The 17,581-nt window shown below is 54.6% G+C and overlaps 1 protein-coding gene across 1 annotated transcript in view; it reads right to left on the bottom strand.

Annotated features, from left to right (window-relative positions):
- Positions 1–310: 310 nt before the first annotated feature.
- Positions 311–17,581, bottom strand: part of NOVA2 (NOVA alternative splicing regulator 2) — a 38,131-nt gene continuing 20,860 nt past the window's right edge. The window contains exons 3-4 of the mRNA XM_075537440.1: positions 14,927–15,093; positions 311–1,393 (exon numbers count right to left, since the gene is read on the bottom strand). Of these exons, the coding sequence (XP_075393555.1) occupies positions 311–1,393; positions 14,927–15,093 (1,250 nt within the window). The remainder of the gene's footprint in view (positions 1,394–14,926; positions 15,094–17,581) is intronic.

The raw sequence follows: 17,581 nt of genomic DNA, 5'->3' as shown, positions 1-17,581 counted from the left end.
ATATCACACAGACCTGGGCCCTGGGAGGGGAGGGTCAGGCCCAGCCAAGCACAAGGGGGGGAGGGAGAGAAGGAGGGTGGGTGGGGGGGGGTCAGTTCACGGCTGGGGAGGGGGCTTCTGGGCCCCGGCTCCCGCCAGTACTCAATCCTGCCTACTTCTACCAGAAAGGGGGGGGCTGTGGTCAGGCCTACCCCGGCCCCATCCCGCGCCCCCGCGGGCCGACACCAAGCTGAGGTCAGGAGCGGGTGGGGGAGGAGCGGGTGGGGGGAGGGGAGGAGGAGGGGCGGACGCACATCCCCCCGAGGCGGCCTCATCCCACTTTCTGGGGGTTTGAGGCCCTCACCCCCTGCTCGTAGGTGACCCGCTGGCTGATGAGGTATTGGGCGGCTTGCGTGGCCGCGGGGCTGCCCGTGATGGTGACCCGCCGGTTCCGCGTGCCGGGCAGGAACTCCCCTTTCTTGGAGATCTGGATGCGGGCGCCCGTGAGCTCCTGGTACTCCACCAACGTCTTGCCCCCCTTGCCCAGGATGGCTCCCACCAGGTTCTCGGGCACCGCGATCTCCACCAGCTCCTTGGCGCTCTCGGCCGCCAGCTTCTCGGCCGTCAGGAAGCCCCCGGCCGCGCCCGCCGCCGCCGCCGCCGCCACCAGCGGGCCCCCTCCGCCGCCCGCGCCGCCGCCCGCGCCCGCGCCCAGGTAGCCGTTGGCGGCCGCGGCCAAGGCGAAGGACCCCAGGGCGCCCGGCGGCGGCGGCGGCGGCGGCGCGGCCCCGCCGGCCGGCCCGGCGCCGGCCTCGCCCGCGTAGGAGGCCAGCAGGTTGGCGGCGGCGGCGGCGGCGGGGTTGGCGCCCGCGGCCACGGCGGCCAGGACGCCCGAGGCCGCGGCCGAGTTGAGGCCCAGGCCGAGCGAGTTGGTGTTGTAGCCGTAGCTGGCCAGCGTGTTGAGCGCCGTGCTGATGGCCAGCAGGTCGGTGCCGGAGAAGGCGGGCAGGGCGGCGGGGAAGGCCCCCACGCCCGCCAGGCCGGCGGGGCCCAGCAGGCCCGAGGCGGCGGCGGCCGAGGCGGCGGCGGCGGCGGGGAGCACGTCGGCGGGGCTGGCGTACGGGGAGCCCGTGGGGTTGGAGTTGGCCACGGGGCCGGCCACGTTGGCGTAGCTGATGTTGAGGCAGCTGCTGCTCTGCGGGTCCTCCTGGACCTTCTGCACGATGGCGCTCACGGCCTTGTGCACCTGCTCGGGCTCGCCGCTGACCGTCACCACGCGCTCCTGCAGGTTGATGCCCTCGGGCTTCTGGGACAGCTGCACCCAGGCCCCCGACTGCTCCATCACCGCTTTGACGGTCGCGCCCCCTTTGCCGATGATCAGGCCGGCCGTGCTGTTGGGGACGATCAGCTTGGCCTGTGTGGGGAGCAAGGGGGTGGGGGGAACCTTTTTAGTTGATCACTGGGGAACCGACCTACAACCCGGGCTCCGAGACGCTGCTTCCCCAGGCACTCGGGGCCCACGAAGCCAAACTGGAATGCACTCCCAAGTTGCGCCTGGTGGGTGAACCCGGGGCAGACACCCTAAGGAGTAAAATGACATGCTGACGCTCGGAAAGAGACTCCTGCCCCCCTGGTAGAAAACAGTGGTCATGCGTCTGGCTGTTCATGGTTCGCAACCCTCAGCCCTTCCCAGAGAGGAAGATGAAGCTTTCCACTCCCGAAAGGGGTTCTCGATTTGGAATCTCACAGGGGTAGTTCTGGGAACAGAGTCAGAGCCACCTTGTATACGGTTTCTGAGGCTGTAAATCTTGATGGCAGCAGACCACCTCCCCAGCTGTCTTCCGTGGAGGGGCTGGTGGGTTTGAGCCCCTGACCTAGCGGGTAGCACCAACACTTACCTGACAGGGCCATCAAGACATGGAACATGAGCTGTCTACCACCAACACCTTGTAAGATGGCCCAAAAAGACAAGCCCCCAAACCAAACCCATTGCCTTTGGATTGATTGACTCGTGGCAGTCCTGCAGGACAGGGCATAATGATTTCCATACAGTTCCCCAGGCTGCAAAGCCCTGTGGGAATAGATTGCCACTTCTTTATCCCACAGAGCAACTGGTAGGTTCGAACCCCTGGCGTTTTGGTTAGCAGCCGAGCGGTTAACCATCATCCCTTCAACATGCCATTTGTTGTTGACATACCGCCAGGTTGGCCAATATAGGAAAAGCTACTATGGTGAATTCCTCAGTATCCTCTTGGTCACTCATTCCATGTTCCCGAAGCCCATAGTTCTCTTCCTGGTCATCCAGCTCCCAACGGCTTGATGCCTGGTCTACTGGGGGCTTCCAGAATCCCGCACCAGGCATGCATTGGTGGCCCCGCCTCCTTCTGCATTGTTAAAAATTTTGATGCCCAGTTTGGGATTAAGGCATCGTTAGAACTCACTGCCCTGGGGTCAATTCCAGCTCGTGGCCAGCCTCCAGGGTGGGGTAGAGCTGCCCCTGTGGGCTTCCGGGGCTGTAAATCTTTACAGGAACAGAAAGCCTCATCGTTCTCCCTGGGAGTGGCTGCTGGTCCGAAACTGCTGGTTTTGCAGTTAGCAGCCCACTGTGTAACTACCACATCACCAGGGCATCTTAAGGCCTCGTTAGTCTCACTTCAGAGATGAGGCATTTGAGGTACAATGGATAAAGAGGCGTGTCCCAAAGCCACCCAGGTATGGATGGACTGAAATACAGTCTCTTGGATTCAGGGTTCTGGTGGTTACATAATCTGGTGTCAGTTTGGAACTTGAGAGGATTAAGAGTGAAGGGGTGAAGTCTAGTCTATCAATCGGGTCACAGCCAGTGAGACCTCTGTGTGGGCACGGCCTCCCCTGGAGGATTCCGGGAATTCTTATATTTCCTTTTTGGAGGTGGGAGACAGATCCTCTCTGCTCACTCCCTGAGATGTTCTACTGACAAGACACATGGCACTATGCAGATAGACCCTGTGCCCTGTGAACTGGAGGAGCCCCGTCAGTGCTGATATGCTTCTATTGCCACTGGATCCACAAGTTTGCACCCACTGGCTGTGATTTTCCTGCATTCAGCATCATTGCATGTGTTTCTGAGTCTGAAGAGGGCATTATAGATCGGACATATTGGCTAATATTGGACTTGATCTGGACTAGGCTGGGATGTTTTCTCAATATTCAATTGCTCTTGTATATAAAATTCTATCTTATACACATACGAGTGTTCATGAATTTGTTTCTCTGGTCTACCCGGACTAACACAATGGTCCATTGGACTTCCCTCCCTATGACGTGGCCTTTTCACCTAAGTCCTTTGTTGTCTTATCAGTAAAACACAGGTTATATAAAACCTTGGGTCTGAGAAGGTCACTCAAAGATCCTCTTAACTACTCAAAACTCAAAACAAACAAGTAAATACACGACAAACCTGGTGGTGTAGTGGCTATGCGTTGGGCTACGATCCTTCAGGCCAGCAGTTTGAGACCATCAGCTGGTCCTTGAGAGAAAGACAGGGCTTTCTACTCCCATTAACAGTTACAGTCTAGGGAATTTTTAAGTCCTAAGCACGGGGCCACTTAAAGATGGTGACTCCACCATCTCAGACACAGAGCAACAGCCCGTCCTTCAACCACAAACGGGGTCAATCTGGTTCGAGTGCAGATTTCAGAACTAGCACCGCGGAGAGCGTTTCTGTCCAGCAATTCCTGGATCCTCTCAGACCTGTGAATCCTTTCCCTTCATTCCTAAATACACCCTGGGGCATCTGGGTGTGCGGACAGCGCCGCCATGTATGGGCGGGGCCAGGGATGCCTGCCCTGCACCAGTGGAAAGCCAGACCCTTGCCCTGAAGAACTGTCCAGGGTCCTGCAGAACCTTGTCAGCCTCACAACAGGGCTTTCATCCAACTCCAAACCAAACTCCCTCCCTTCCAGCCACCCTGTGTAGGGCAGGGTAGAAACTACCCCTGTGAGTTTCTGAGAACCCAGGTCTCCTGCATGGAAAGTGAGAATTGTACTACTGAATAATCACCGCCCTAGACAACGTAATAACAGGACGACCTAGGAGACCGTCCTTGTTTTTAGGAGATAAGTGCCAGTGTATTGGATGGTGAAGGGTCATGAGGTCTAAACCTTATTTTTGTGGATCTGCCAATGAGTGCCAAGGTGTATAGGTGTAAAAAACCCAAGCCAACTCACTGCCATCGAGTCGATTCCAACTCATAGTGACCCTCTAGGACAGACTCTGTGGTAGTCCTCCAATGTGGTGTCAATTTAAAGATTAAGAGTGTAGGGGTGGAGTCTAGGCTGTCAATCTGGAGATAGCCAATGAGACATCTGTGAGGGCCTGGCCTTCTCCTGAGGATTCTGGGAAACCTGGGACCTCCTCCTTGAGGTGGAAGACACTTCTCTCTGCCACTCCCTGGGAGACATTGCAGAAGACAAGCCACATGGATGCAACCAGACCTCGGAAGCCGGAGAAGCCACAGAGAGACCTCTGCCAGTGCTGAGATGCTTACAACACCACTGGACCCAAAGACTTTCTACCCACTGGCTTGTGATCGTCCTGCATTTGGCTTCATGGCATGTGTTTTGTGAGTCTGAAGAGGGCTTTATAGATTGGTATCAGACATATGGGCTAATATCAGACTTTGGACTGGACTGGGTTGGGATGTTTTCTCAATGTTCAATTCCTCTTGAATGTAAATTTCTTTCTTATACACATGTGTGTCCATGGACTTGTATCTCTAGTCTACGCAGACTGACACAGAGTCAAACTGCTCCTTGTGGGTTTCCGGGACTCAATCGGTACAGGGCTAGATGCCTCATCTTTATCCTATGGTGAGGTGAGTAATTTCACACTTCAGACCTTGTGGTAGTGGTCCATGCAACGCTCGATGCCACAGGGGCCCTTGTGGATATGTAAATGAAGATGTTAAAAACTGGCAAATCTAAGTGCAGTGAAGAGACGCGCTGTGGTGGGTTACACATTGGACTGCTTAATGCAATGACAGCAGTTCGAAGCCACCACCTGCTCCTGGGCAGAAAGACGAGGCTTCCTGCTCTCAAGAAGAGTTAGTCTCAGAAACCCAAGGGGGCAGTTCTGTTCTGTTCTGTCCTGTAGGGTGGACATGTCTTTGAATTGGCTTGATGGCAGTCGGGTTTTTATATTTAATTTTTTTTAGTTTAATTGAAATGGGCAGTGATTTCACTGTACTATTTTAAAACACTCTCAAAATAAGAAAGTTATAAAAACCTACACGCATGTTCCAACTCTGCCTTTCCCTTTCCTTTTATATATGGTTTATTTCCCGTTTCCCCTGGAGAGCACTTAACACCCACAAGGGTGGGGATGTCTGTCTGTTTTGTTACCTACGAGGGTCCTTAGGGTGTGGCGCTGTGTTCATCACGAAGAACGGGCACATTTGAATGACGGGGCTTGGCCAAGATGATGGGAGGCACTACGGACTGCCCAAGGCACAAACGCATCTGTCTTGCAAGAAGTCCGGCCAGCATATTCCTTGGAAGCAAAGCGAGGTGAGACTTTGTCTCACACACTTTGGATGTGTTGTGAAGAGAGACCCGTGGCCGCAGAGGGCCCTCATGCTGAGTCAAGTCAAGGGGCATAGAAGAGGTGGGAGCTCTCCATGAGATCAACCTGTGTTTATGGGTTCATACCCTTGTGAGGGGGGCCCAGGTAGGGACAGTGTTTTCTTCTGCTGTGCCTGGGTCGCTATGAGTTGGGACCGACTCGGTGGCACCTAAAGGTGCTCAGCAAAGCCCGTCTGGGGGAGTGAAGGGATGGAAGAATGAGTGATGACAAAGGGAGGGAGGCAGAAGCCAAATGAAGTAGATGTGAAAAAGACAATAAATCAGCGGTTCTCAACCTTCCAAAGGCTTAGACCCTTTCCTACAGTTCCTCATGGGGTGGTGATCCCCCCAATTATAAAGTTATTTTCGTTGCTACTTCAGTCATTTTGCGACTGTGATGAATCAGGCGACCCCTGTGAAAGGGTTGCTTGACCCCCAAAGGGGTCTCGACCCACAATTTGAGAAGCGCTATAATAAAACAAGAGCATGGTAGATGACGTAACTACAGGATCAAGCTACAGCAGGATTGGTGGCGCAGCTGCGTGGAACCCGCCTGGTGGTCGTGGTGTGTGTGGGTATGGGTGCTGTACCTTTGGACTGCCAATCTCGGCTCAGGATGGTCAGTTCTGCTCACTCTAGATCAGTGGCTCTCAAGCTACCTAATGCCGTGACCCTTTCCTACAGTGCCTCATGTGGTGTTGAACGCCCCCCCCCCCCAGCCATAAAATTATTTTCATTGCTACTTCATCACTGTCATTTTGCTACTGTGACGAATCGTCATGTAAATACCCGATGGGCAGGATGTATGTTCATCGTTACCAATGGAACGTCATGAAAGCATCGTGCTGCATCACAAAACAGTATGTCATTATAAACTGTGAAAGATTTATTTCTAATGACAAATCAGTGAAATGGTCTTGAAGCCTGGTGTAGCACAGGTATGCATAGGTGGGCGTATCTGCACGTGGGCGGACCCGCCTGCAGATGGCTAGAGGAGCGGTGTCTTGGTTCCTAAGACCATGGGAAAGATGTGTTTTCCAACGGTCTTAGGCGACCCCTGTGAAAGGGTCGTTTCACCCCCTAAAGGGGCCGCAAACCCACAGGTTGAGAACTGCGGATCTAGATGCAGCTGGGGACACTCTGATTTATAAAATGTCAATCCCGGGTTTTAATCTCGAATTTCCGGAACCACGGTGTGAACAATCTAATGTGCTGGCCAGGCCCCAACCCCAGTTTGCAGTCTGTGCCTGTAGATCCCAGCAAAGCAGACTCAGACACTCCCATCCCCGGATCAGGTTCAAACCCTTGGCTCGCTCTACCACTGATGCCAGGCAAGGGACAGAGCCTTCTTGGGGCCCAGTTTTCTCGTCTGTGAAATGGGCGTGGGGACAACTTCTTTAGGGTTTGTTTAAATGAAAATCTCCCTGAGGTCATCTGATAAGCTGTGTGTTACGTGTCAACCTTGTGGTCAGCAGTTCGAACCACCAAGGGAGAAAGCCGGGGCTCTCTGGTCCCCATAGAGAGTTACAGTCTTGGAAACCCACAGGGGCAGTTCTACTCTGTCTTACATGGTTAAGAGGAGCGGGAACAGTCTCGATTGGCTGCGAGTTTTAGTTTCAGAAGTTGGATTGGAATCATGGCCGTAATTAGCCAGAAGGGGGCGGAGCTGTCCTTCAGCTACCCCGCAGCCCCCACCACTGCCAGGTGAGTCCCATCTGCTGCTTCTAAGTCGTGTGTGTCATTAGCTTGGCCCCTGTGGGCACTTCATCATTCGTTCACCCAATCGTCTACCGGTCACCAAGCACAGGGTGTCCCGGGAGGAAGCTAGTCAATGTGTCTGGTGTAGCCGCTCAACACATGGTTTGCAGTCATGGGCAGACCTGCATTTGACGTCCCACACCTGTGGTTCAGGCACTTTGTGGGAATCAATTTGGCAGTTCCTAAATAAATAAATAAATAAAAAGCTAACTCTAGAGCTACCAGGTTGGGGTGGCTGTTCACCGTTGAGTCAATTCTGACTCATAGCAACCCCGTGTGAAAGGATCAAAGTTCAGAGTTTCCATAAAATTAAAAAAGAAACAAACACACCCAACACTCTGCCTCTTGGACATTGAAGAGGGACGACGCAAGAAGAATGGGTGCTTTTGAATTATGGTGCCGACAATGGGTATTGGACGTCCCATGGGCTGCCAAAAGAACAAGTCGATCCTAAAGTATAGCCAGAGTGCTCCCGAGCCACAAACCAAACTCACTGCCATCAAGTCGATGCCGACTCACAGAGAGCCTAGAGGACAGGGCAGGACGTCACCTTTGGGCTTGAGACTGTAATTCTTTACGGGAGTAGCAAGCCCAGCGGAGCAGGTGGTGGTTTGCAACTGCCGACCTTGCAGTGAGCAGACCGAGGCGTAGCCTCTGTACCACCAGGGCTCCGTAGGGTAAAGAACAGTAAGAGTCCCGTGGACTGACCGAAAAACAAACAAGACTATCTTAGAAGCGTGGCCGGGGTGCTCCTTTGAAGCGAGGATGGTGAGACTCCCAGCTCACATCCTTTTAGACATGTCCTCAAAGACAGAGACTGACACACAGGTGCCAACAATGAGCTTAAACATACATTATTGAGAAGATGGTGCACGACGGGGCAGTATTTCCTTGTGTGGCACCCGGGCCGCCACAAGTTGAAGTAGAAGACACCTAACAACGGTTACAACTGCCGCTGAGTCGACTGCAATTCACAGCAAGCACCTGCAGGCTTTCTAAGACTGCGGGGATATATGGAAGCAGACAGCCTCACCTTTCTCCCATACCGTGGCGGCTGGGTTTGAACTACTGACCTTGCGGTCAGCAGCCCAAAGCCTGACCCATAAGGCCACCGGGGCTCCTTGAGTGTCCATATCCCCTAAAATTCGATGCAAAGTAACTGAAAACTGACTACACACCCAAAACAAAAAACGCACGGCCATTGAGGTGGTGCCGACTCACGGCAGCCCTATAGGGCTGAGGCGAATTGCCACCATGAGTTTCTGGGGCCGTAACTCTTTTTGGGAGTAGAAAGCCCCGTCTTTTTTCCTAAAACAAATGGGCACATGGATGTTGGTAGCAGCCCGCAAAGCACAAGCAAGTCAAAGGCCCATCAACCAATCCGTGGATCGCCATCAGGTGTTCGATCCAAACAATGGATGATGAGCTCACCGCAGATGTGACAACGGAGTGGATCTTTAAAATCCCGTGCTGAGAGGCACCAGGCACCAAGGTCTGTGTGTTCATTTAAATGACATGCCCAGAACCGGGGCTCGCCCACTCTCTGGCTGCCACCGAGTTGGTTCTGACCCGGAGCAACCCCAGACACGGGGCAGAACTGCCCCTGGGGCAGTTTCAGAGACTGTCACTCGTTACCTGATGTGGTGGTTGCATTTCGTGGCACCTTGATAAATAGAGTGTGGGGGTAGAGTCTAGCCTGTCAATCAGGTCACAGCTTGATGGTGCCTCCTGGTGGGCGTGGCCTTCTCATAAGGAAGATCCTGGGAACCTTCTCTCTCTCTCTGCCCTCACCTTCCTGTTACCACGTGGAGACCTGTGTGAGCCCTGGAGAGGCTGCTACCACTGCCACTGGATCCACAAGACTTTGCACCCGCCAGCCGGTGATCTCTATCATCGTATGTGGCTGCGTGAGTCTGAAGAGGGATTTATGGACTAGTATCGGACCGATGGACTTCAGTTGGACTGGGCTGGGATGTTTTCCTGATATACAATTACTTCTTGATATACAGTGGTCTCTTAAACATATATGAGTGTCTTTGGATTTTTCTCTCTAGTCAAGTGGGTCCAGCGCACCGGAGTAGAAAGCCTCTTCTTTCTCTATTGGAGCTGCTGGTGGTGTAGCCCTGCTCACCTAGCGGTTTGCAGCCCAAGGCGTAACCACTACCAAATGCAGATGAGTGAGTGTTTGCCAGGGGCTGGTGGGATTGAGGAGTGGCTACTGAATGGTATGGGCTTTATTTGCGGGGGGGGGGGGGGGGAGTGATGAGAATGTTCTCAAACTAGATCATGGTGAACCCTGCGCAACTTTGTGAAAACACTGAACAAAAATGAAACAGAATTGTATACTTAACGATGGTGAGCTACATAGTGTGTGAATGATGTCTCAACAAACTCACTGCCACCCAGTCAATTCCAACTTCTAATGACCCTACAGGGCAGCAGTTCTCAACCTTCCTCAGGCCGCGACCCTTTCATACAGTTCCTCATGTGGTGGTGACCCCCAACCATACAATTATTTTCGTTGCTACTTCATCACTGTCATTTTGCTACTGTGATGAACCAGGCAACCCCTGTGAAAGGGTCATTCAGCCTCCAAAGGGGTCGTGACCCACAGGTTGAGAACTGCTGACTTCAAGTGAAGACCCTTAGACTCCTGGGAGACCCGGGGTGGCAGAAGAGTTGGATCTGCGCATCATCTATGCCTGCTGCTATTGCTGCAGAGTGCTGGCGACTTGGTCAGCAGTTCAAACCCACCGGCTCCTCTGCAGGAGCAAGATGAGGCCTTCTGATCTTTCGTGAGTGCCGGTCTCAGGAACCCACGGGGGCAGTTCTACTCTGTCCTGTCGGGCCGCTGTGAGTCGGGATGGACTCAGTGGCAGGGAGTTAGGTTTGGGCTATTGTCAGTTGCCGGGGAGCTGGCTCCCACTTGTGGCAACCCCGTGTGTACCACGTGGAACAGCCCAGAAGGTTTTCAAAAGCAGGCTGCCAGGCCTTTCTTCCGAGGTGCCTCCGGGTGGGTTTGAACCCCCAACCTTTTCACCAAGTGAAGTCCAGCAGCGCTTCTCTGTTTTCTCCGTCCAGGGACTCTCCACACGCAGGTCTCCCCGGCCTTTCGAAAGGAGAAAGCTCCTCTCAAACCTCTCTCAAGCCCAAGTGGCCCAGGCAGTCGCCAGTGGTTGTTTATATTATATGGGGAATTTTGAGTGTTTCCAGACTCAAGAAGCACCTACAGAGCCACGGCAAGCAGCACAGGAGACCCAGCACAACACTAACACAGAGTCTCCCAGGCACATCTCACAAGGGTGGGAGCTCGAGGCCAGGACATGGCGTGCAATTCCGGGGGGAGGGGAACAGCATCTCTACTCTCACTGCCTGCGGTGCATGAGCAGCCTCTATTTTGCTTCTTTTTTTTTTTTTTAAAATAGAAGCAAAATAGGGTTTCTTTTGACTGTTTTTTTTGTCCTCCCCACAAAAGCCCAGATCCTCCCTGGCTTTCTCTCAGTGTGCAAAAGCAGGTCTGAATGCAGGCCTTTTATAAGTGCCACTGTGGCAGAGGGCACACGTTGGAAAAGCCGAGACCGGCTGTACGCCAGAGCCACAGGTGTTGCAGAGGCCGGGAAACCACTGATGCTCTAGAGCAGGCCTGTGGAGATGCTCGGCGTTCACAGCAGCCGCCGCCTTCACATCTAACACTGCCCTCATCCCTCGCCGCTGGGCATGTTCCAAAACACTGCCGTGTAGTAACTTATTTCATCTCTACACCGAGTCGGTAAGGTATGGGGTCCTGGAGGCTTGGTGGTTACAAGGTGGGCGGCTTACCACCAGGGCAGCAGTTCAAACCCACCAGCGTCTCTGAGGGAGAAAGGGCTTTCTACTCCCCTAAATATTTATGGTCTTACAAAGCCACAGGGGGCGTTCTACCCTGCCCCAGAGGGTCGCTGTGAGTTGGCATCGACACAGTGGCAGTGAGAGTTATGGTCATGGTTTACAGTTTGGGAAATGGAGGCTCCGAGAGGCAAAGCAACTTGCTCAAAGGCAACCGAGGACTGAGGATGTGCTCCCGGGGTGTGGGGGCGGGGAGTCCAGATGCAGGACCCCAGCCTTTATCCTCAGAAATCCTGATTTCTGGGCTCTGGGCTGAGGTCCTACTCCACAGAATGGCGGTACCCCAGTGGGGTAGTGCTTATGGGTTTGGCTGCTAACCACAACGTCAGCAGTTCTAAACCACCAGCCGTTCTTCAGAAGTAACACAGAGCTTTCTGTCCCCCGTGGAAACCCACAGGGGCAGATCAACCCTGCTCTACAGGGTCACTGTGAGTAGGAATCAACTTGATGGTAGTGAATCTGTGTGTCTTCTCTTTTTCTTTTTTTTTTTGGGGGGGGAGGTTTGAGAGCCAGGAAGCAGTGTTTTACACCCTGCCCATGACTCACATGAACATGTCCTCAGGGCAGACCCATCCCTGGGAGAAGAACATCATGCTGGAGAGGTAGCAGGTCAGCGACAAAGAGGAAGACTCTCAAAAGTATGGGTCAACACAGTGGCTGCCACAGTGGGCTCCCACCTGACCACTGTGATGGTGTAGGCCCGGCTGGTATCTCATCATTCTGTGGTCCATGAGCTGCTGCCAGTGGGAACCGGCCTGAGGTCCTCTAACAACCACAAATGACCCACAGCAGCCAGAGCTAAGAACCAATAGTCTACCCCAGGGGTGACCAACCCGTGCACCCTCTGGCCACAGCGACAGCTGGCCAACAGCCAAGGTTTCTTTGGCTCACGCGTAAAACTCTGTGCCAATGAGTTGACTGTGATTCACAGCAACCCCATAGAGCAGTGGGCTATCCCTTGTTGACCTGTCAGGGCTATAAAGTTGGACGGGGAACAGACAGCCTCATCAGTCTCCCTCGGAGCAGCTGGTGGGATCCAACTGCTGGCCTCGTGGTTAGCAGCCCAGCATGTGACCCACTATGCACCCGGGCCTTCTCTTGGGCCACTCACAGCCACCGAGTCGATTCTGACTCATAGCGACCTGGCAGGACAGGGTAGAACTGCCCTTGTGAGTTTCCACGACTGTTGTACCTCTTTATGGGAATAGAAAGCTCCCGCTAGTTCCTGTCGGACCAGAGTGTTATAAAAACTCATCCTAAAAAAAAAAACACCAAAAATCCACTCATCCTTGCCTTTAAAAATTGGTTTCTTTTTTCAAAGTGCCAGGTTTATTTTGAAGAATTCTACAAGAGAGGCAGTTGTCCATTTTAGGGACTGACTGTTCCCTGGAGGATGTTGGTCTCCAGCCTGTATGTTCCCTCCCTGGATCCTGCAGGCATTCCCCTGTATATTCCCTGGGTTGCCTCAGTGGACACACCCTAAGGGAAAAGTGAGGCCCAGAGAAGAGAAAGAGGCCCAGAGCGACACAGACTCTAAAGCGTAGAAGTATCTCCTGACCTCCGAATCCGATCATCAACAATGACAGCAGCTAACATGTTTTGGGGAACTTTCTCTGCACCAGACAAGGCTTCGAAGTACTTTTCAAGCACCCAAGAGCAATTAACCATCCTCAAGTAGAGATCTGAATGAATCACATTTAGCAGGGGAGAAGCACAGGGCAGTGAGAAGTCAAGTGGCTTGTCTTAGTTCATAGAGGTCAAAAAACTCACTGCAATGGAGTCAATTCCGAGTCCAGGCAACCCTACAGGGCAGAGTAGAACTGCCCAGTGGGTTTCTGAGACTACCTCTTTCCTGGGGTGGAAAGCCCAATCTTTCCCCTGAGGAGCTGTGGGTAGTTTTGAACTGCTGACTTTTCGGTTAGCAGCCCAATGCATAACCACTAAGGCACCAGGCTCCTCGGTTATATAGGCAACTCACTGCCCTCGAGTTGATTCTGACTCATAGTGACGCTATAGGACTGAATAGAACGGCCCCGGTGGGTTTCTGAGACTGTAACTTTACGGGAACACAAAGTCTCTCTTTTTTCTCACGTGCTGAGCCATTGGTGGGTTTCAACTGCTGACCTTGAGGTTAGCAGCCCAGCGTGCAACCCACTACGCCACCAGGGCTCCTCATTCTGTGGATTAGGGGTGGGGTGGGAGGCTAAGGCACACAGATAGTGCTGACCCCGTTTTCCCTGCCACATCCACAGAATCCCTTGTGGCCGCAAACAAAGCTTGGGGGGAAGAGGCGATGCCCAGTTTCCTCTAAGCTGTGAGTAGTAAATCGGAGGCCCGGCGGCTGCGTGCAACGGAGCCGCTTCAGCACCAAGGACAGCAGCTGCGCTCCCAGCCCCAAACCCCGCAATGTTTCCATCACTATTCCTGGGCTAACCTTCCACCGCTTCGCCCAGAGCTTCAGGGGAACGCAGCTCACGGTCCGCCCCGCCGCAGGGCAAAGACTAGATTTAAGAATTCCAGAAAACAGTCTCCCTGTGTTTCCCTCTAGGATTCCTCCTTGCAAATGGCTGACAAGTCAGTCGCTTGGCGACGAGCGCACACCGGCCTGGGAGCCGGGAGCAGCAAGCAACCTGGAGCGCGCGCGGCCAGCCCCGCGCCCCTCCCGCCCCCCCCCCCCACACTTTCATCTTCCACGCAATCCGGACCCCACCACCAGGGGGCCTTGCTGTGAGCGCACCTGCCTCCACCCCAGCCCCCGCCGCACCGTCGTCATAGCAACCGCAGAGGCCTGGGAAGCGATTGGCCGGCTCGCTGCCCCGCCCCCTAGGCCACTGCTTCCTGGTAACTGAGGCAACGGAGAGGCGTGGCCCTCCTCCTCCCTCCGCTACCGGCCCTTTCTCCCAAAGGGTGACTGCCCTGTTCCAGGGATTCACTAATGGGAAGGAGGAAGGCGGGTGCGACCATTTCTAAAGGTGTCCAGCATGGGGCTGGGGCGCAGGTGACGTCACTTCCGGTGACAACAGGAAGTGGGAGGCAGGTTGCACAGAGAGACAATGGGATGCAGTGGAGGAGGGGAGAAGGGAGAATTGATGGAAAAGAGGGATACACGGGGGCTTGGGGGAAAATTTTCCCAGTCTTTCACGCCCCCGCCGAACTGGACCAGCGCCAGGAGACCTGGTGGCGTCTTTCTGATTAAGGCTGATTTGCTAATCGTCACCATTATTGTGGGTTTTATCCCCACTCTTGGCCAAACCCTAGAGGATTAGTGTTCTATGAGGTTTCCAAGACTGTAGCCCTAGAAGTACACTACTAGCGGGTTCCAACCTCCGGCTTTTTTGCAGTTAGCAGCAGAGTCCCCCGAGTCCCTATGAATAATAACTACCAAATATTGAGGAGGCTTGACGGCGTCTTGGGTTACGCCTTGGGCTGCTGACCATAGTCAGTCGTCCGCTGGAGGAAGTTCAGGAAGTTCTGCTCCCATAAAGAGTTAACAGTCTTGGCAACCCACAGGGACAGGCTCAACTGTGACTCCTAGGGTCGCAGGGAGCCGGAAGTGACTCGAGTTTTCAGTTGGACTGCAATATTTTTATAGGCATCCTCCAGCCGCACCCCACCCCCACCCCTCATCATCCAGCGACGCAGGAGGGACGTCTCACCCCCCACGTCGCCAGCTTTACAGTCTCACCCAGGCTGCCCCAGCTGACCTGCTTGGCTCTGTCAGGATTCATCGTGGTTTGGGGTTGCAGGATGTTGACCACTTCGGGCTTGGTCATTGCTTGTGGGATTTCTCGGACCTTCTCCGCAATAAAGCTGTGCACGGCATTCAAGGCCTCCGCTGTGCCCTGCACCAGGCACACCCGCTCTGTGGTTCCTGTTGCCCCCCCGGGGGAAGAGAGAGGGCAGGCATGTTAGGCAGCGATGGTGATATTCCTGAGCGGACAAGTCACCCACGAGATGTCCATCCGGCCCCACCCCATGCGTGTCATGGCAACACCAGCATGTGCCAAGTGTGACCGTGGCCCACAGGCTTGCCAATGGCTGCTTTGGCCCCAGACATAGATGGCCAGGACTTTCTGCTGAGACTAACCCGAAAACCAAACTCACTGCCATCGAGTCCATGGGGACTCATAGCGACAGGCCTCATCTCATGGACTAGGGTAACTGAAGGCCACAGAGTGGGCCTGACCCGCCCGCGGGTACAGGGGGTACACATCCTCTGGACAAGCCAGCATGGGCACCCAGGCCACCACGTTGGGCAGCTGGGAGAATGAGTTGAATCCCTGCTTTGTACTTTGCACCCCCTAAACCATTTCCAGGAGCTGGGAGAAAGAGGCTTAAGTGCTCTGTGATGCCCGCAGCAGCCCTGGGCAGGCGGAAGGAAAAGGGTTCAGCTGCCCTTCTCAGTCTGTGCTGGCTCCTGGTTGCCTTGGTAACCATTCACTCACTGCCCCCCTCCCCTTCTAGGAGCGGAGAGCTCAGGCCTGCAACGGTTGCCACAGTAACTGGAACCCCTCTAATCGGTCTGCCTGGCCGGGTCCTCAGCCCACCCCCAGGGGGATGAGGGACGAGGCCCCGTTGCCATGGCAACCCCTGAAAGCCTGCAGCGAAGGCCTCTGGGCTTTTGGAGAAGGATGGGGAAGGGCTAGGGGTGAGGGGGGGGGATGGAAGAGAGGCCTGGGTGGCTGTGGGGGCCCACCAGATGGAAGGCCTTGTCTGAGGGGTAGGGGAGAGCAGGGGTGTGGGCAGGCCAGAGCAGGGTGGGTCAAAGGCAGGGAGTTGGGGAACGAAGGGTGGAGTGGCCTTTGGGTGCTGGAAGGGGGGGACTTAGGGTAGCAGCTGCTGTCCTGACCTGGGCCTGTGTGTGTGTGTGTGTGTGTGTGTGTGTGTGTGTGTGTGACAGAAAGGGGGGGTGGGGAGACAAGAGAGAGAAGTGGCAGGGCAGGAAGGAAGCTAACTGCAGGTGGTGTTGGGATGAAGACTCTGTGACCACTGTCCAAGAGGCTGACTGGACAACTGCACAAACACACACACACACACACCTGTCACACTAGAGGGGGACTGACAAGCTTGTCTGTGTGGGTGTGTAGATGAGAACGAGCTGACATAGACATGCAATGTGACATGATGAGTCCAGGGATGAGGTGTGTGCCCCCATTACATGTGGGTCAGACGCTGGGTGTCCCAGGCGCCCTGTGTGGGGCGTGGCTGATAGGGCGGGAGAGTCTGAGAGAAACAGAGTCCCACTAAGCGGTGCCGGCACCGTTAGGCGCTCGCTCACCACGCAAGCTGACTGTGAGACAATGTCGCACACGTGTGTTTGTGAAAGAGTGGCGGTGTTCCATTCCTCCCCCCAGGTGTTCATAGGACCACAGACGGTCTGTGGTGTGTTTGTGTGTGATAATGTACATAGAGGAAGCAGGCAAGACTATGACAGTGTGTGTGTGAGTGAATGTGTATGTATCTAAGAGATGGCAGGAGTATATGATTGTGTGTGTGTGTGAGATGAGAATGTGTGTCGAGTGTATGTGTCTGTGTGTAAGAGGGCAGGCATGTGTGTGTTAAGTGTGTATATGTGTGTGTGAGAGAGAGACAGGTATGTAGAGAGACAGATCAGGAGTATGGGAACATGTGTCTGAGTGTGCGTCAGGGAAGGTATGTGTGTGTTGTGAGTGTGTGTGAAAGAGAGAGAGATAGGTCAGGAGTAGGTGTGTTGTATGTGTCTGTGTGTGAAGGACAGGGTAGGTGTGTGTGTATTGTGAGTGTGTATGAAAGAGAGAGGGATATAGAGAGAAAGATCAGGAGCCTGTGAGGATGTGTCTGAGTGTGAGAGGGCAGGAGTGTGTAAAGACAGACTCCGGTTGGCGGGTGAGTCTGTTCGGGCAGAGGCATGTTTGTGCAAGCGTGTACTCGAGGATCCGTGTAACAGAGAGACACACATGCTTCTCCAGTGCCGGAGCAGCAGCACGTGAGGGCCTGGGGAGCCTGCAGGGGTGTGGCCTGAGCGTGCCCGGTTCCCTGGGAAGGGCCCAGTTGGCCAGAGTCCCGAGCCTCCCAGAGTGTCTGGGACACTTGGAGGTGAGCGTCTGGTGTCCTGAGAGCATCCCCCAATTGCACCGCCTCAGCCTGTCCCGGGCATGCCAGGCCTATCACGTGTCACTGGGAATCACCGTTTGTGGGTCACTTGGGCCACCTTCCGTCCTGCGTGCCCCCCACCCCCCCCACCCCTGAACAATGGCCCCGTCTGAGCCAAGGGTGAGTCAGCGTGCAGGCTGCCGCCATCTGGGGAGTAAATAGGAAAGGGTGTGGGGCACGGTGGGAACTGGGTGGGGGGCGGGGCGGGGGAAGGGGAGAGCCCTCTT

The sequence above is a fragment of the Tenrec ecaudatus genome, chromosome 18, assembly GCF_050624435.1.
Source record: "Tenrec ecaudatus isolate mTenEca1 chromosome 18, mTenEca1.hap1, whole genome shotgun sequence".
In the NCBI taxonomy this organism is placed as follows: Eukaryota; Metazoa; Chordata; class Mammalia; order Afrosoricida; family Tenrecidae; genus Tenrec; species Tenrec ecaudatus.
The sequence above is the reverse complement of the archived record's forward strand: the minus strand, read 5'-3'. Positions and strand labels throughout refer to the sequence as shown.